Genomic DNA, 20078 nt, shown 5'->3' with positions numbered 1-20078 from the left:
AGATATCTGACAATTTATCTATTTCTTTAAAGTATTCTAAGAGCCGCAGTGGCTAGAATGCAATACTGCAGGCTACTTCTGCTGATTGCCGGCTGCCTGCAATTATTGTGGAGTTGCTGAAGAGGTAGAAATTTGTTGGAATAATCTTGAGGTACCCCTTATGTGACAAAGTGTATTTTCACCAAGTTCTATTCGCCAAACATTTGCATAACCATTTCATTTTTAAAAAAACACAGTTTTAATTATGAAAATAGCAAGGATCATGTAATTTATGCTCATGACTGAGCAACATTTTTTGAGATATCTGACGATTTATCAATTTCTTTAAAGTATTCTAAGAGCCGCAGTGGCTAGAATGCAGTACTGCAGGCTACTTCTGCTGACTACCAGCTGCCTGCAATTTGGCAATTTGAATCTCACCAGGTTCAAGGTTGACTGAGCCTTCCATCCTTCTGAGGTCGGTAAAATGAGGACCCAGATTGTTGGGGGCAATATAAACCACTTAGAAAGGGCTGTAAAGCATTGTGGAGTGGAATATAAGTCTAAATGCTAATGCTATTCTGTAAATTCTCAACATACCATTATGTTATATAGTTGGAATAGTTTACAAGAAGCAATATTAATTCTGAGTGACACTATAATACAATGGGTAGCCGTGCTGAGTCTGAGATGTTGATTGAATACTTATACTTTTCTTCAGATAAGATGAATGGCTGCAAAAGTTGATGGAGTTAGCAGAGATGGCTAAACTGCTTTGATAAAAGAAAAAAACATAATTACTTTTGTTTCTATTTGGAAACCAATTCTGGACTTTGTGCTTGAAATGGGAAAAAAATGAAACTTTGATTTTGGGTTTTACCAATCAGATAGATATATTGATATAGAAATGGCTAGTTTATACTATTCTATAAAAGTAAAAACTTGAGGTTTGATGTTACTATCTTATTTTACTGCACCAAAGGAAATCGGAAGTCAACACCTTTTCTTTCTTTTCCCCTTCTTTTCTATATTCTTCCCTTCCCTCTTCCCTTCCCTATTTTTCCTATTATTTGCTTCTGTATTATTTGTATTTTGTATTTGATACTATAAACTAATAAAAAGATATAGATAGATAGATAGATAGATAGATAGATAGATAGATATAGATATAGATATATATACACACACACCCCTTTTTATTAGTGTGTGTGTGTGTGTGTTGGCCTTTTTATTAGTTTATAAGTATCAAATACAAAAATACAAAAGCAAAGAATAGGAAATATATACATATACATAGGGCCAGTCCAGTCCTGGAAGGCAAGGTTGCTATATATCTCTCTGATCATGCATTAGTCATAATGATGGTTAAAATGATTATGGTCATGCTATAGTAAAAGCCCTTCTATGAGGGACAAAGACAACATGTATAAATAATTAGGATTAGGTAAAGGCCTGTTAACAATGATCAGTGTTAAAAAAAGTAGCAAGTATTTCTCCTCTTGTTCTGTAGGTCTAGATCTACATTGTTTGATCTCTTATAAGACACTTTAAGAATCTTGTGTTATCGATAATTAGGTAAGAATCTGTATAAGTATAAGTTTGAAGTGATGCTTTTTTCCCCCAGAAGTCAAACTTATCTACAAGAATTACCTGGAATAAGGGCCTCTTCCTTCAAATTAGTTTTACGCAGTATTCAAATCACAAATCATCACCTGTACCTCAATTACTACCAATTTGGTCATTATCCTCTTATTACAAGGTTAGCTTCTATTCTATGACAAATAGACAGGAAAATGAGGATAATATAACTATCTACAACGGTTTTCAAATAAGATGATCAAAAGGCATTACTTTTCTTTTTTTCTTTTAGTTTCTATTGTCTTCCAACTGAAACAAACTTTATATAATGGTCTCAGAACAAATTTCTAAAAATATTTCATTAGTTGATTACTTCTGTTCTGAGGTCTTTAAAAGTAAAGTCTCTAATTAGTCAGAGAATTACCTTAGGGCTACAAACTTGGCTTGATGAAAAATCTGTAAAATCCTAGTCTCAATTACTTACATTCAACAGAGCTTAAAGGAAAGGTGGTCCCTTTCTTCAAGATGAACTTTGCAACTTAAAGATATCAAGCCTTAATAAAATTAATAAAACAACAAATGGTAATGGAAAATTGATGCAAAAGAAAAAAAAATTCCTCTGGTAATTGATATCCTAGCACAGAGAGAAGCCAGGATGCACCATATAATTCCTCTTCCTAGATGAACCGGGTATTTAAATGTCATTTATGATGTTGGTTTAAACGACTTCCCCCTCCAAATTAACTACCAATCCTTTTCTCTTTTTTTTTCATGGGCCTCCAGTTTCAACTTCAGAAATTTCTAATTTCCAAACTTAAAACCAGCTAAAAATGGGAAGGCAGCTATTGGACATCTAATTTCTATACTATTAACGAAAACTAAGAAGTAGAGTTGACTTCCATGTCAGTTTCTCCCTTTAGACAGAATGATCGCTCTAAAAAGATGTTCAAATACTAGTGCTATTTTGCTACTGTCCCAATCTTTGAGAAAAGTGATAAATCTGATCTTGCTCATTTCTTTCCAATCAGCTTGGAAAGAAGCATTATTAGTGAACTTTATGCTAAATATCTGAATGAGATATGCACTGACATTTGTACAAATTCAAGGTGCCCTTTGAGACTAATTCAATTCATGTGACCCAGAGGAAAGAAACAATAATTTTAAAAGAAATGTCTATTCTTTGATTTTAAAAAAATGTAAATCAGGGTTGACATCAAGACCAGGGCTATATCTGGCTGATTATATTACTGTTGATATAGAGCAGGGGTGTCAAACTTGTGATGACATGTTGTCATCATGTGACGTATCACAACTTTTTTTCCCTTTGGTAAAATGAATGGGCATGGCCAGCATGTGACACATCTGGCCTGCAGGCTGTGAGTTTGATACCCCAATATAGAATTTGGGAGCTTTTCTTATCCATGTAATTATTCATGACTGTTGATGTACCTTTTCTATCTCCTCTACAATTCTTGGCCAATATATTGTTGACCTACTGGTGAAGTTTGGGGGGGGGAGCCCAGGAATCATTGTTAGAGGGAATTCTAATAAAGAAGCATTCATTTTCATTGCTTTGGTTCATGTTTAGTGGATCACTACAATATATTTCTGTAATGTCAATCACTTAGAGTTTGTTTGTTTGTTTTTAGGCCACGATTTTTGCTCTGAAGGACATAAGTGTTTAGAGAATTCTTTTTGCAGAAATGTTGAAGAAAAGTCAGTTTGTAGCTGCCGAGATGGTTTCCGATCTCTTCGAGATGACAGTGTATACTGTGAAGGTAAATTCTTATAAAACATGGCCATATCAGTAACAAAAAGTAGTCTGGACTATTGCATGAAGTACAATTAATTCATAGCTTGCCCAAGTGATGGGGTCATGAGAACATTTAATTTAAAACTTATTAATCAAATGAAATAATTATCTCAAATTAAGGTTTTATCTTTTTTAAAAAGTTTGATTTGTGTTAAAGTAATACGCTAATATGATTAAGTTCTTGATTTATAAGTAATACATTAACACATAAGTGTTGATTTTGTTCCATTAATCAGATTTCAGATAAATTAAATGTTATATATAAAGCCATGTTAATACATTTTGAGCTGTTGTATCATTGTAATTAAATCATTATAATTGGGCATTACTTTGAATTGGAAGCTCCCTAAGGGATAATTGAAAGCAATCTTCCACTCGTCTCTTTCCTTGATTCGCACCTGGTAGTATGTCTCTCATAGGTCTAGCTTGGTAAACACCTTCCCCTTGGCTAGGTGTGCCAGCATGTATTTCATGAGAGAGAGTGGGTATGTGTTCTCCACACGTATGGCATTAATTTCCCTAAAATCAATGCAGAGCCTCATCGACCTGTCTTTTTTCTCTTTAAAGAGGATTGGGGTGGCCACTCTGGACTTAGCTGGCTGTATGAATCCCCGGGCTAGGTTGGTGTCAATGTACTCTCTCAGTTCTTATCTCATTGGGGGTCATGGAGTACATCATTGGCTTGGGTAGTTTTGCTCCTGGTAAAATTTGTATGATGCAGTCTGTGGGGTGGTGGTGGGGTACCATGTTGCAGTCCTCCTCACTGAACATCCTGACTAAGTCCCAGTATTTCGTGGGGATCTGGGGAGTGCCTGGGGGTGGCTGTGAGGTGGCAGCAGCTCCTTTGCTTTGCTTAGTGCCATTCAGTCGCTGGACAGTTCCTTCCCCAGCAGTGTTGGGGGTGGTAGAGGGCCTATTCCCAGCTTCAGCTTCCTGTAGCCACCTTCTCATGAGATGATGGGGTCCCATTTGTCCAACCATGCCAGGCCTAGAATCACTGCTTCTGTCATTTTGATGCCACTACAAACAGGATCAACTCCCAGTGCCAGCCCATCTCTACTCTTATGGGTTTGGTGAGGAGTGTGGCAGGGGCTCCCCCTATTAGTGACCCATCAACTTGTTCAAAGCATATGGGGTTGGCTAGGGGCTTTGTCCTGATTCCTAGATTCAGGACTGTGGGCAGACTGATTAGACAATTGGTACAGCTCATGTCTATGATTGCTTCTACTTCCCCCTGTGCCCCTGTCTTAGGTACAACTAGCCTCGACTGAATGGCGAATGGACAGATGATTTCACTTACCATCGGGTCATCCTTGCTGTTGTCGTTGTTGTCATAGGCTATTGGCAGCTGGGCTTCTAGGACCAGAGTTCCCTCTTCTCTATTGAGGGGGAGGGGGGAGCTCAACATCTTGGCGGGCAATTTTTCCCCTCTCTGTAGCTTTTTGTGGTGCTTTTTTTTTGGCTTGGGCAACTCTGAGGTCTTTATTTGTGGGATGGGGGCTGGAGCCAGGCACTCAGCTGCTCGGTGGTCTTGCTCGCTGCATCGGAAGCATTTAATCATTGAGGTTCCCCTTGGCTTCTCTTCCACTTGGTGGGGGCTGGATCACCAGCTGAGTTGTTGCCATTCAGGTTGGCTTTTGGGTTTCTTATCAGTCAATCCTCCCTTCTTGTGCTGGTGGAGCTTGAGGTCCATGGCCACTGCCATCTGGTACCACTCGTGGATTCGGTCAGGAACCCCTCGGCAGATGCAGGTGTGGAGCAGCTCCTTGTCCAAGCCTTAAAGAAGTAGACCAGGAGTCACTCAGGCCAGTGCCGCAGCTTGCCAGCAATTCTTCTGAACTCTTGGATGTACTGTTTGGCTGGGCAGCCTCTTTGCTTGATTCCCTTGATTTCCGCCTCAGCTTCCTGGGCTTGGGATTTGTCCTTGAATCTGGCCCTCAGCTCCTGCAGGAAAACATCAATGTTTCCCAATTCTGGCATGTCCTCATTGTGTAGTTGGGCCACCTACTCTGCCGCTTCTCCCGTTAGGTTGTCAGTGATCGCCCAAACTATTGCTTGATCATTGGGGTAGTCATCCCCGTATTCATCGATGTGCACCCATGCTGGTTCAGGTAGAATGCCAGCTTGTCTGGGGTCTCTGTTGAAAGTAGCTCTGAAACATGGCAGGGCGGGCTGGCAGTGGAGGTGGTGGTGGCACAGGGGCAGGGATCCACTGGTCTTAGACCCAGCCATAACCCGGGTAGTAGGCCCAGCCAGGTGGCATCTATAAACCCTGCAGAAACTGGGGCTGCCCAGATAGGCTAGCTGCTCTTTTGCATCTTGCTGTGGTCTTGGGCTTGACTGTGCTGAAGGATGCGGCGAAGGGCTAGTCATCTGGGATGCTGTGGCAATAGATCATTCCTGCTGTGGAGGAAACAGTCCTGAGCTTGACTGCATTGAATAAAGCACCATAGGGCTGGCTGGCCAGGCTGCTGCGGTAGTGGACCGGTCCCCCTGGGGGGGGGATGTCAAAGTCAGCTGGTTCAGGATCACCCCCACTCGCCAGTGCGAGTGCCACAAGATGCCAAGCCTCAGCCAGTCGAACCTTTCCGGCAACTCCTCCAAGGTTTCTGGCTGCACACCATGGTCTGGTATCTCCAATATCTGGAGTCACTCAGGTCCAGCATTCCCCTCACTCTCCATTTGAGGATTGTGTTCAATTTTCACCAGAGCACCTGAGCCACCAGGAGCTCTGGTGGCTCAGCAGACTAAAGCACTGTTATTAACATCCACTTATATCTGCTGCCTGCAATTACTGCAAATTCAAATCTCACGAGGCTCAAGGTTGACTCAGCCTTCCATCCTTTCTAAGGTAGGTAAAATGAGGACCCAGATTATTAGGGCAATAAACTGACTTTGTATAAATATACAAAAGTATGAAGGCTATTGCTTAACGCATTGTAAGCTGCCCTGAGTCTCCGGAGAAGGGCGGCATATAAATCAAATTAAAAAAGAAAATTCAATTCAGTTCAAGCCTTTATTGTCAATGCACAACATGTGTACAATGAGATTGGCTGAGCCTCCCTTAGTGCACCCCCCCAACACAATACATCTCAATAACTCACAGTGAAAGAAAGAAAGAAAATCCCTAACCCAGTAAATCATACTAAGAAACACACAATCCTCTATACATAGATGTGCATAACATTACATTATAATATATTGCGCCAATATGAGTATGTTGCACTTTTTTTTTTTAATTTGATTTATATGCCGCCCTTCTCCGGAGACTCAGGGCGGCTTACAATGTGCTCAGCAATAGCCTTCATCCTTTTGTATATTTATACAAAGTCAGCTTATTGCCCCCACAACTGGGTCCTCAATTTACCTACCTTAGAAAGGATGGAAGGCTGAGTCAACCTTAAGCCTTGGCGAGATTCGAACCTGCAGCAATTGCAGGCAGCTGGTCTTAATAACCAGCTTAATAACAGGGTGCCTTAGACCGCTGTACTACCAAGGCTCTTTTTAATTGAGCCAGTCCTGCAAGTCTATCATACTACATACTTATGATGTTATGTGGCATTCAGGAGTCTGATAGCCCATGGATAAAAGCTGTTTTTCAGCCTGTTCATATGACTGGCTATGCTTCTATATCTCCTGCCCGATGGTAGGAGAGTAAAGAGGTGCTGACCAGGGTGTGAGTCATCTCTAAAGATTTTCCTCACTCTTCTAAGGCAGTGAGTCCTAGTGATTTCATCTAGTGGTGTCAGGGGACAGCCCATGATGTTTTGTGCTGTGCTCATCACCCTCTGTAGTATTTTTCTATCCACGGTTGTCAAGCCAGCATACCATACCATTATTCAATAAGTGAGGATGCTTTCTATTGTGGACCGGTAAAAGGAAGTCATCAGTTGTTGTTCCACCTTATTCTTCTGCAAGACCCTGAGGAAATGGAGTCTCTGTTGGGCCCTCTTGGCTATCTGGATTGTGTTATTTTTCCAGGTGAGATCTTCGCTAAAATGGACTTCCAGGAATTTGAAGGAGGGGACTCTCTCCACACAGCCCCCCTTGATGTAAACTGGGGTAGGTTCCTCTTTCTTCTTCTGGAAGTCTAGCACCATCTCCTTTGTCTTGCTGATGTTCAGATGCAAGTTGTTTTCTGAGCACCATGTGAATAATTTTTGAGCCTCTCCCCTGTATGCTGCTTCATCTCCACCTGTAATGAGGCCCAATATGGTGGTATCATCTGCAAACTTGATAATCACAGTGGATGGGTCAGATGATACACAATCATATGTGTACAATGAATACAGGTATGGACTGAGCACGCAGTCCTGAGGAGAGCCAGTGCTGAGCTTCAGGGAGGAGGATATGAAAGACACAGCCCTCACTGTTTGTGGCCAGTCTGTTAGAAAGTCTTTAACCCAGTCACAGATGGAAGAGGGAAAAATTAAAGTCAATCAGCTTTTCGATAAGGATGCTTGGCAGAATGGTGTTGAAGGCTGAGCTGTAGTCTAAGAAAAGCATTCTGACATAGTTTCCAGATGACTCACTATGAAATGTAAAGCAGGAGCTATGGCATTGTCTGTCAACCTATTCCCCTTGTAGGCAAACTGGTATTGGTCAAAATTTAGTGGGAGGCATGACCTAAGATGTTGAAGAACCAATCTCTCAAAGCTCTTTATCACTACAGTCATTAATGCAATAGGTCTATAGTCATTCAGACAGTTAATTGCTGTTTTCTTAGGGACTGGGATGACAGTGGCTGCTTTCAAGCATGATGGAACACTGGCCATTTTCAAGGAGATGTTAAAGATTCTTGTCAGGATCTCTGCTAATTGGTTGGCACAGGTCTTTACCACTATCCCCAGCACCCCATCTGGACCTGCTGCTTTGCTGGGGTTCACAGCCCTCAATGCAGCTCTCACTTGGTGTTCATACAAGATGAGTGGCTAGAAGTTAGAGGGCTGGCAGGCAGAGGCTACAGGGTCAGGTCTTTTCATCTCGTAGTGGGCGAAGAAGGTGTTCAACTCCTCTACCAAAGAGGCATCAGAGTTGGCTGTCTTCCTCATGTTGCCCTTATATTTGGTTATGTGCTGCATTCCCTGCCACACTTGCCTTGGGTTGTGGTCTGCTAGATGGTTCTCCACCTTTTATTTATATTTTTGTTTTGCCATCTTAATGCCTGTTCATAGATTTACCCTGGCCTCTTTGTATTTATCACTGTCCCCTGCCTTAAAGGTGGAATTCTGGGCTCTCAGAAGCATTCATACCTCTGCAGTCATCCAGGGTTTACAATTCCCGTAGACTCTGATGCACTTGTCCACTGTTATGTTATCTGTGCACACTTTGATGTAAGAGAGTACAGCATCGGTGTATTCATACAGTTCTGGATGTTCAAAGTGGTTTCAAAACAGTCCTGCAGCCAACTGAGACCACCCTCTGGCCAGATTTTAACAGTTTTCTGACTGGCTGGGTTCTTTTCCTGAGAGGAACATACTTCAGGCATAACAGCAGAGAAAGATGATCGGATGAACCCAGGTGGGGGAGGGGGATTGCTCTGTAAGCCTGTTTCAAGTTAGAGTACATACGGTCTAAAGTGTTCTTCCCTTTGGTGGGGAACTGCACATACTGCACAAACCTAGGGGGAACTGTCTTTAGACAAGCTTGGTTAAAATCCCCAGCCACGACAAGAGCACCCTTTGGATGAGTTTGCTGCTGCCTCGAGATATAGCTTAGAAAGTGCCATGCTGACATTGGCATCAGGTGGAATATAAACAGTATAATAATTATCACAGTGATTTCTCTAGGCAGATAAAAAGGCCTACAAGTGACAGTCATCAGTTCCACGTCTGGGGAACAGTATGCATATGTTACTCTGCTGTTAAAACACCAGTCGCTATGTATATAGATACAGAGTCCTCCTCCTTTTCTCTTATTGGAGTCGCCATTTCTATCGGAGCGATATATGTCATGATTAACTCCACTGCCGCATCTGGTACAGATGGATGTAGCCCACTCTCTGTGACAGTCATCACACAGCTTTCATGGATAAGCCTGTTTCCTGCCATCTGCAGCTGTAATTCATCGATTTTGTAGATGAGAGATCTGGTGTTGGTCAAAAAGATGCTAGGCAGAGCTGATCTATGGGGCTGCTTTCGAAGCCAAGCCAACAGACCGGTGCTACAGCCGCACTTTTTTTTCTGCTCCTTTCACCTCCATCGGCACCTCCCCGACCCAATGACAATCCATGGAGATCTTGGAAGCCTCGCCATGCAGTCTGGTATGTTGTGGGACTGCTGAAAATCACTGGTAATCCTGGATTGACTTGTGAACCTGATGTTTAACAGCTCTGCGTGGATGTAGGGAAGTTTTGTCCCTTGCACTTCACTGTGCATGCACATCCATACACACATTATTCCAAACACCACACACCAATATCAGGAGCTTGGGGCACCTGATACAGGTCCCTGGTGACTGGCCACCTGGTGCAAAGTTTGGGCCAGGTGCCCACTTGGTGCACAATCTCTGCCTCTGCCACCCGTTGGGTCTCTGAGGGGGGCTGTAGGCTTTCCAGGACCCCACTGCAGGCTTCTGCAGCCTTGTCCCCTCTCTTCTTCATCCCATTGTCTTCCCTGAGTCTTCCTTCTTTGGGGTAGACTGGGTGAGCAGCCAGGGCTCAGGACCCCGGAGAACTGCTCTGGTTGGGGCACAAAATTAGGATGGTTGATTTAATGTCAGGGTTCGAAGTAATACACCCATAGCAAAACAGAACTCTGAGGCAGGTAAATTCCTCAAAGAATTCATTGGATATACCATATTGGCACAGGCTGGTGAAAACCAACTCTGAATGTTCCTGTGGTTTTTACCTAATTAAAAGTAAACATTTTCTGCCTTCCCCAAACAATCAGTCACATGGTCCAATCAAAGAGTCATCCAGTTGCCTGGTAATTTCACTCCTCTTTGCTCTAACCACCTGTGGGAATGTCCTTGGTTCCCAGGAGAAAATATTTTGTTTTGGCTACAAGCCCCAGCTATCTTGTCAGAGTGCACACAGTGTGACTATGTGAGACAATCCAGGAGCAAATACGTTAAACAAAGGTTTGTATTTAAATAGTGGTTTTATCTACAAAGAATATATACATACACATACTTTAGTCAGACCTCAAACAAACAGCAATCAGCAATTACAGCACGGAAGCACACATGGAGAGAGAGATATGCCCCAATAAGGCCTTTTCTTATTATAGGTTCTTAAAGTGATATCAGACAAAAAACCTTGCTGACTCATTCCTAGCCTTACATCATTATCCTGACATATCTCTATTTCCCCCTCTCTATCCCTCACTCTAGTGTGGCAACACTGAAGCCTCAAAACAGCGTCACTCACCCATAACGACTATAAGAAAATGCTGTTCAACGGTCAGAAACAGTACAGAAAAATGAACATCATCAGATCCCTCATGACATGTACACCAAAGAGGTTAACACTGAGCACCGACGATGATAAACGCATCATAGAGGAAGATAGGATACATACCTTGTCTTCATCACCACGCAAGTGGCACAGCTCTTTACATAGTCCTCAACATCTCTTTTCATCCTTGGCCACCAGAATTGTTGCCTGGACATGTGCAGGGTCTTCAGGTAGCTGAAGTGGCCTGCTTGTTTAGAGTTGTGACTCTGTTGAAGGACCTGGAGCCGCAAGCTGCTGGGCACATACAATTTAGATCCCTTCCAGCCTAGTCCATCCTTAGCAGTTAGTATTCTTGAGTTGTCTTTGTGCCATGGGTCATTTGGTAGTTCATCTTTCAGCTTTTGGGTCATGCCCCCTCCGTCCATGACTTGCCTTCAGATGGCCTATCCCTGGATCAGTGCCTGTGACACAGTCTGAGGAGAGGGTATCATCTCTTATTGTGGCTTCCATGACAGAGCATTGGCTAGAAGGTTCTCCCCCCTGGGATGTGGTTCGAAATTGAATTGTTTGAAGTATTGCATCCACCTGACCTGTTTTGGGGAGAGTTTGCAGGGTGTCTTTAGTGTCTCTAGTTTTTTGTGATCAGTCCATACTTCGAAAGGCACAGGACCACCCTCGAGGAAATGTCTCCAGGTCACTAGGGCCCAACGGATCACATAAGCCTCCTTCTCCCACATTGCCCACCTCCACTCAGTCTCTGTTAGCTTCAGTTGCATGAAGACTGCAGGTGCTCCCTGCAACCCAAAGGGCATCATCCTGAACTGAAAGCTACCAGGGGGGCAGTTGAAGGCAGTCTTCCACTGGTCTCCTCCTCTGATATGAATACTATAGTACGCTCCTTGTAAGTCCAGTTTGGTTAATATCTTCCCCTTGGCCAGATGGGCCAACATGTCCTTCATGAAGGGGAGTGGGTAGGTGTTTTCCACACATACAGCATTGATTTCCCTAAAATCCACGCACAGCCTCATTGACCCATCTTTCTTTTCCTTGAAGAGGACAAGGGTGGCCACCTTAGATTTCACTGACTGGATGAATCCACGGGAAAGATTGGCGTTGATGTACCTTCTTAACTCCTTCATCTCTTTTGGGGTCATGGAATACATATTTGGCTTAGACAGTTTAGCCCCGGCACAAACTCAATGGTGCAGTTGGTGGGACAGTGAGGTGGCAGCATGTCTGTATCCTCTTCGCTGAATGTGTCAGCAAGGTCCCAGTACTCCGTAGGGATTTGAGGGGCACTGGGGGAAGGTTGTGTGATGGTGGTGGCCCTCTCGCCTCGTTTGGTGGCATCTGGTGGTTGGGAGGTCTCTTCTCTGGCAGTTGGACTGGGGGCTTGAGGCCCTGGCCCCATCTGTATCTCTCAGTCACTGTCCTTCCATGTGATGATGGGTGCCCACTTATTCAGCCATGCCAACTCCAGTATCACAGTTTCTCTCATTTTTGGAACCACTATGAAGCAGAGGCATTCACTGTGTCGACCCATTTCCATCCTCACAGGTTCAGTAAGGAGCGTGGCCAGGGCCCCACCAATTAATGACCATCAACTTGCTCAAAAATATGGATCAGGTCAATTTTTAAGTCCTGATTCCCAGTCTCAGGACAGTAGGTAGGTTGATTAGGCAACGGATGCATCCTGTGTCTATTATTGCCTTTAGCTTCTCGTGGGCCCCAGTCTTTGGCACTATTATCTTCACCTTTATGGTGAAGGCACAGATTGATTCACTCACAATTGGGTCATCTTCACCCTCGTCATCACTGTCATAGGTCTCTAGTGTCCCATCAGTTTCAATTCGGGGGGAGGAGACTTCTGCAACCTGCCAGTCAGATTTTCCTCCTTCTCTCCTCCTGTTTGGACCCCTCCACTGCATCAGGGGTTCTGGAGCCTCCAGCTGGGAGCCATCTGCAGGGTGCTCAGGCTGCTCTGTGGACACCTCAGCTAGCTGTGGGGGGGGGGACTCTCCCTGCCCACCCGGCTTCTGGGTCTGCCCAGCAGGATTTCTTTTCAACCCTCTTCCCCTGCACTGCCTCCAATGAGGAATTATTGGCCTGGTGGGTGCCTGTTAGGGGGAGCCTTCCGCCTTGTTGGGTTTCTCCAGCACCCTCTCCAGTCCTCTCTGCAGAGGCTTGCAGAGCCAGTGTTTCGGTGACTGATGCTGGCTTTGCAGCGGTGCGGCTAGCCAGTGGAGAAAAATAGCCAGCAAGGGGGGAGAGGGCCCATCCACTGCTCTCAGCTCACCAGGATCTGCATCGCACCTGCTCTGCCAGTTGAGACTTCTGCTGTCTCCACCGAATCCCCTCACGGGCATGACAGGAACATCCCCTGGCCGCAGAGGAAACCACTGGCCAAGCCACCACCAGGGCCACAGGATTCCATTGAACGGATTGGAAAAGGCTTGCTGGTGGAGAGGCTGGATTGGCCATGGTGGTGGCAGCAGCCACTGGGCTTGGGGCCGAGAACCCACAGTGGGTTGAGCCAGCCACAGGCTGCATCGCCACTCCATCCAATTTGCACCAGGTCCTGCAGTTGCTGCAATTGCAGGACGAAGGCCCACAGTGGGCCAAGCCAGCCGCTACTGGCATCATAGTCTCCTCCAGATTGCATCAGCCCTGGCAGCTGCAGCAGTGGGGGAGCGCAGTTCCATGGGTTGAGCCAGCTGTATCCTGCATTGGGAAATTCATTGAGTTACACCAGGCCCACCGGTCGAGGTTGCAGGTGGCTGTTTCTCATCCACTGGGAACAATCAGGAGGATCTCCATGTTCTGAGCGTGGGTCGTCCCCAGGGGATCATGCAGTTCTGACTTACCCAGGGTGGATAGCACCACTCTCTACCTTGGGCAGCTGCAGCCATTGGTCCCTTCGGTGGCTCTTTTGGTGGGCTTTCCCCAGCTGGGCCCAGATTGCTGGGTGCCAGCTGTGCGCATCTCACCAGGCACCCTCCACTGCCGATCTGGCCCATCGCCAGGCATTTGTGGGGGTCCGCCATTCAGTCAGGCAGGCCCTATCGCCCTCGTCCGGTTCTCTCCTGTCCTCCATCTTTCCAGAGTCTTCCTACTCCCTAGGTTGACCAGGGAGCAGCCAGGGCTCAGGACCCTGGAAAGTAGCTCCAGTTGGAGCAAAGTGTGGTTTTTCTTTTTTTGGAGTACTGGCTTAGTGTCAGGTTCCAGGTAATGCATCCATCATAAGTTGAACTCCGAGACATTCTGGTTTCTCAAAGTACAAAAGTATTTAGACACATCATATTGGCACTAACTGGTGAAAAGCCAGTACTAACGTTCCCAGGCTCTTCACTTCAATATAAGTTTTCAGTTTCTCAAGTTTTCAAAGCATTGGTCACATTGTCCAACCAAGATGAGAGCTAGTTGCTCAGCGATATCTCTCCTCCTTCTTCTCCAGTCAGCCAGATGGTGGAATGTGGTTGACTCATCAGCTAGGAATGATGTTTTGACTGAAGGCTCCATTCCCCTCCAGTTTCAAGCTGTGTCAAGCTGAATTCATACTAGGATGTCCAAGGATACAAACAATCCCGCACCCCAATCAAATTCAGGCTTGACACAAGATGCTGCAACTAAGAGCTATGTGGATCCTACTAAGACTTGTGGGTGATCTGAAACTGAGTATCGGCACAATAACATCAGACTGCTTGGGTGCCTTGATCTGGCAGACAACAGTAAAAGCTTCGTGCTTGGAAACCCAGAAAACCAGTTGAGATTTACCACCACCAACACGCCGGTTACTCTGAAAACCATGCACAGATTTCAGGTCCAAGTCACCGGCAAAAATGTATGTTACACCATCTTCATAAATATCCACAAGGACGTTAAAATGAACAACAGCGTGAGACGATGGTTGTCGTCTCATGCTTCTCCCGGAGCTTATCAATGACCAAGATGCAGTGACAAAAAAGTATGTGGATAGTCATGACATGATATTAAAACCACAGTCCCACTATCAAACTGGTCTTTGATCATCCTAAACGCCACCCACCAACCGTTCATTAGCTTGTTGGCCACTGCTGATATGATCTCTCTTAACTCTGGCTTCTGAAGGCTTACGCTTTATGACAAAACCAACAACCAAGAAACCAAAATTCTTGTCACACAAAACTATCACAATGAAACTAAAGGAGTAAACAAATTTAATCACGGGTAATATTAAAAATTGGTTTGAGTTCGGCCGAGTATTACATTTATTCAACGATGTCAACATTAAAGTTAGTGTACATTGTAGCACCACTGTTTTGAGCCTGAACATTGCCTTATTGATTGAGAAAACTGTAATGGTTTTCAACCCCATTTAGGTTTAGAAATAACCCATCAACCCTATTTAGGTTTGGAAATTACCCAGCTAGCTAAAGCATTTAAAGTCTGGTCAAGCCGGTTATACTTTGCTTTAATACACTACCGATATCTTTGACCCATCAGACTGAAAGTTTAGCATATTGTCTGAAATAAACCCAGCATGAGATTGTGTTCTGGCCTCTAACTCTTCATTAAACATCAACATGATTTGAACATCTACAACCAATGACTTTTTCACTCTGCTTACTCCCATCAAACACCATGATCGGAAACAAATCTTTGAAATCAGCCGGGGTGATGTTGCTCTGTGTAATTAGTTCATTCATCCCATAGAACTTCTCACTGAATGTCGCTGCATCCTCGTAAACTCTCACAAATTGATGATTGGGGAACTATAAGTCATAATCGATGGCGGGATATCATTTTTGATTCAGCATAACATACATGTTCTTGAGATTGCAATGATTGAAATCGACGGGTTTGTTTCTTGGCTGCTGGTGCAATTAGCCTGGAATGCCACTAATGTCCACCTAGGTTTTTCCAATGCAATCCTGATGCTCAACCTTCAAGTGAACTCTGTCGATTGTGGTACCGTTTTAGTACAGCAATGTCTGGCCTGAAAAGCCACCGATATTGTCTTTGATTCGATTGTTTTGTGCAGCTGCATTTATTCTAAACTCGATAGAATGACATGCAACATGAACCACGAAATTTTATCCAGCCTCACCTTTCTGGCTGTAGTGTTGTTTTTCCAAAAGACTGCATTGTCATTGATCTTTCTAACTAGCATCAGTTCATGTTTAGGTCTGTAGATGATCTTGTTGTAGTTGTCGCAGAACCCGAAAAGTGTTTCAGAGGAACGATGAATGAAAACCTTCCTTTATACTCTGGGTTTTTAATCAGGTTTGCTTGACGAATGGCAAATCCAATGTTGTGTGCAATTTTAGCCATCACTGCCGTTACCTTTTACCCAGAGTTGGTTTAGTCCCTTGGCCTTGGTAAAGTAGTCAGGGTACTTTAGCATTCTGAGCATCATCGTAGCCTGCCCAGGATAAAACACAGTCTTGATTTCTTGGCAGTATGAAATTCTTGCAAACAGATGCATCAAATCATTGTTTGCCAAAGCTACAGCATGCAGTCCGCATAATCTTCATTATTGTTTTGGGTTTAAACGTCCTTTAAATAGCAGGTAAGATTCTGTGGGATGAGTAAAGAGATCTTGCAATTAAATGTTGATACAAATATCACCGGTATTGTTTAAGTTTGTGCTGACAACAGGTTGATACCCATGAAACTCGTAGCTTTCTACACCATCAATTAGAACAGGTTCTGTAAATCTCAGAATATCACTCATAATTTGTTTATTGTACAGAATATTTTTTAAGCTAATCAAAGTCCTGCTCCTGTGTTTAATTGTTTCATCAAGTCTTGAACAGCAATAGTGTTAACACCCGAGCCTACTAGCAGATTATTTATATTTGTTGTGGTTGATTTTTTTGAAATTGGTGCTGTCTGTTCTGCTGCTGCTGCTCTATCGATTTTTGCTCTATCGATATCGGTCTTTGCTATAGCCACATCTTTTCCAATATCTATAGCATGTAAATCGATCTGCTTTGCTGCTGATTTTCTTTAATAGCCTTCTTACTTAACTCTGTGTTTGTTAGCTTTGAAGCTACGCTCAATGTAGCTAATCATTTAAAAAAGCTCATGACAGTGTCAAATAAGCCAGCACCCCAATAACATGTTTCTTTTTATACCTTCGTTTAGTTTCAATCAGCATTTTTTTAAAGAGCCAACGTAAAATTTTTATAAGCTTATTATTTTTTGTCTAAGTAATTCATCCGATATGTCTACAATCTCGTTTCTTACTCCCGTGTTGCCCGCCTTATAACTTGCCATTTGTAAACTAAGCATTTCGATCAACGCATTTGGATCTGAAGGCATCAGTGTGATTCCTTCCCCCGTAACCCTTCTAGACTCATCATATATTGGCTTGATAATTTGCTTGTATTTTTCATCCCTTCTTGATCTTATCTTTTCGGTTGGCAGATTGACAATTGCATTCGTTTTAAGTAAAATGTCCTTGTAGTTATCAAAGAACTAGTAACATCAAAGAGTCAGGATAGAGGAATCTACACTTCAGTGTAGATTCCTCTATCCTGACTCTTTGATGTTACTAGTTCCCATAACCCCACTGACCCATTATATTTATCATTTCCAATGACGATATCGTCTCCTGAAATAACAACTTCAGCATTGCCAATGTAAAACTTTCAGTCTCTGTCATACAACCCAAACATTTTATCCATTGTCGTTTTGCTTGCCGTCGATCTCAGGTAACGGGCTGCTGTTGGTCCTATTTTTAATAGGCTTTCGGCTGCACCGACATCATCAGTTTCTGCTTTTATGCTAGGATAATTAGAAAATGTTACCACTTTTAGTTGTGATGCAGGCAGTGCATCATGTTGCACCGGCTGGAGGGACTGGGAGTGGGGGGCACCATCTTGCGATGGTTCTCCTCCTATCTCTCCGACCGGTCACAATCTGTGTTGACGGGGGCAGCGGTCGACCCCGAGGCACCTTGTTTGTGGGATGCCCCAAGGGTCGGTCCTCTCGCCCCTCCTGTTAAACATTTATGTGAAGCCGCTGGGCGAAATCATGCGTGGTTTTGGGGTGGAGTTCCATCAGTACGCTGATGATACTCAGCTGTACATCTCCACCCCAGACCATCCCAACGATGCCTTGGAAGTGATGTCCCAGTGCCTGGAGGCCATGCGGGTCTGGATGGGGAGAAACAGGCTTCGATTCAACCCTTCCAAGACCAAGTGGCTGTGGCTGCCGGCGTCCCGGTATAGCCAGCTGGTGCCATCGCTGATTATTGGAGGTGAATCATTGGAAAGGGCTCGCAACTTGGGCGTCCTCCTGGACACACGGCTGTCTTTAGAAGAGCATATAACGGCCGTGGCCAGGGGGGCTTTCTATCAGGTTTGCCTGATATGCCAGTTGCACCCCTTTCTGGATCGGGACTCCCTATGCACGGTCACTCAAGCACTCGTCACTTCTTGTCTGGACTATTGTAACGCTCTCTACATGGGGCTCCCCTTGGGGTACACCCAGAGGCTCCAACTGGTGCAGAATGCAGCCGCGCGGGGGATTATGGGAGTGGCGGGGTGCTCCCATGTGACTCCTCTCCTGCGCGAGTTGCATTGGCTTCCAGTGGACTTCCGGGTGCGCTTCAAGGTGTTGGTGATCACCTTTAAAGCGCTCCATGGCTTAGGGCCGAGGTACTTACGGGACCGCCTTCTGCCACTAATTGCCTCCCACCGGCCAGTTCGCTCCCACAGAGAGGGCCTCCTCAGGGTGCCGTCGGCCAGACAATGTCGGCTGGCGACCCCCAGGGGGAGAGCCTTCTCTGTGGTGGCACCCACCCTCTGGAACAATCTACCCCCAGAGATACGAGTGATCCCAGACCTCCGGACTTTTCATCGGGCCCTTAAAACCTATTTTTTTCAGTTAGCTGGGCTGTCCTGATTTTATGGTTGGTTTTAAAATTGATATTGATTTTAATTGAAATGTTTTAAATTATGGGCCAAATTTTATTTAATTATTTTAAATCTATTTTAACTTTTGTGTATGAATGTTTTATATTTGGCTGTTCACCGCCCTGAGTCCGAAAGGAGAAGGGCGGTATAGAAATCTGAAAAATAAATAAATAAAATAAATAAATTAGCATCACTGTTTGAGCCGATTGCGACTCGGTTATGTAAAGCTTCATTAGCTTTCTTTGTAACCCAATATCTCCAAGCTTTTCAGCTAAAAGGTTTTGTTGAATGTTTTTCTTTGTATTTAGAAACTCCTCAAAAATAAAGTCTCTCTTTGCAGGATCTGATATGTTTAAGAATGACATCTTTTTAATAAACAACATAATGTTTCAACGTTAACTATGTTTGACATTTTATGCTTCATGTTTGACATTTGATGTTTTCATGTTTGACATTTGACATTTTTATGTTTCACATTTCACATTTTACGTTTGCTAAAAGTGACAAGATTGCATTTTCACGCCCTTGGATGATAAGCGATTGTTTCATCTCTTCGTCGATAACGGTCTTGATTTTAGACCTGATTTCTTCCTTCATTTGGTTAAACTTTTCTAGCTCACTCAGGATGAGAGAGTATTCTTGATCAGGAATTTGATTGTCCTCCAACGCTTTTGAAATAAGGTCGCTTATCATATTGAGCTTTGCGTCTGCAAGCGTTTTGATCTTTTTGTGCTTTTCTGCCTTTAGTGATAGATTTTGTTGACCTGACTTCCTACAATCGCCAACAAACCTGTTCCTAAAGCATTTCCCTCCATCGCTATTGCTACTGGTGCAGAAACTCTTATGCTTAAAATTCCAATTCCTGTGGCACTCAGGACCATTGAAGCCACAACAAGAGCCTTGTCCACTCTGTAAAAAACTTTAACTGCTCTGTGACACTTTTCTGACAACACTGTGTGCTTTTCTCACTCTGATATAATCTCTTTTTGGATTTCATTAATCTTTTGAAACCTGTATGTGTGAGCCATTTTTATTTATGTTAGATGATAATCATTGAAAGCAATGGTGGCACTTCTGGTTGGCTCCGGACTTCCGGTTGGCTCCGTGAGCCTTGAAGACACTCTTTTACGAGCGCCCGATCCCCGGTTCCGTAAAAGCCCCAGAACAGCCGAAAAACAGCTGTCTGGAGACTTGGAACCCTCTCCGGGCAAAGGGGAGAGAGAAGAGCCGACAGGCGGAGGTAGAGCCCCCCAAGTGCGCTAGGAGAAATCCTGGGGTGCGAAGGGTGTGGGCTCCCTATTGAAGCCTGTCAAGCTGCTCCGGACCAGGGATGACTCCGCTAAAGTGGAGCTAGAAGCTGTGACCAAAATCTGCTGAAAATAAATGAGGGGACTTTTAACATCTTTACTTT

The 20078-nt window shown here is 44.1% G+C and overlaps 1 protein-coding gene across 22 annotated transcripts in view; it reads left to right on the top strand.

Moving 5' to 3' along the window:
- Positions 1-20078, top strand: part of NELL2 (neural EGFL like 2) — a 382878-nt gene that overhangs the window by 212922 nt on the left and 149878 nt on the right. For 9 of the 22 annotated variants that reach the window (XM_087873276.1, XM_034404437.3, XM_087873280.1 and 6 more), the window contains one exon: positions 3207-3335. The exons of 6 other annotated variants lie outside the window; for them this stretch is intronic. In XM_087873276.1, coding sequence (XP_087729402.1) covers positions 3207-3335 — 129 coding nt within the window. Of the gene's footprint in view, positions 1-3206; positions 3336-7351; positions 7433-20078 lie in introns of all 22 variants that reach the window. 7 more of the 22 variants (XM_034404442.3, XM_034404439.3, XM_034404440.3 and 4 more) reach the window with 1 other exon arrangement.

Source organism: Pantherophis guttatus, chromosome 7, assembly GCF_059756535.1.
Source record: "Pantherophis guttatus breed Tessera chromosome 7, ASM5975653v1, whole genome shotgun sequence".
Taxonomy (NCBI): Eukaryota; Metazoa; Chordata; class Lepidosauria; order Squamata; family Colubridae; genus Pantherophis; species Pantherophis guttatus.
This window is presented reverse-complemented; position numbering and strand designations above follow the sequence as displayed.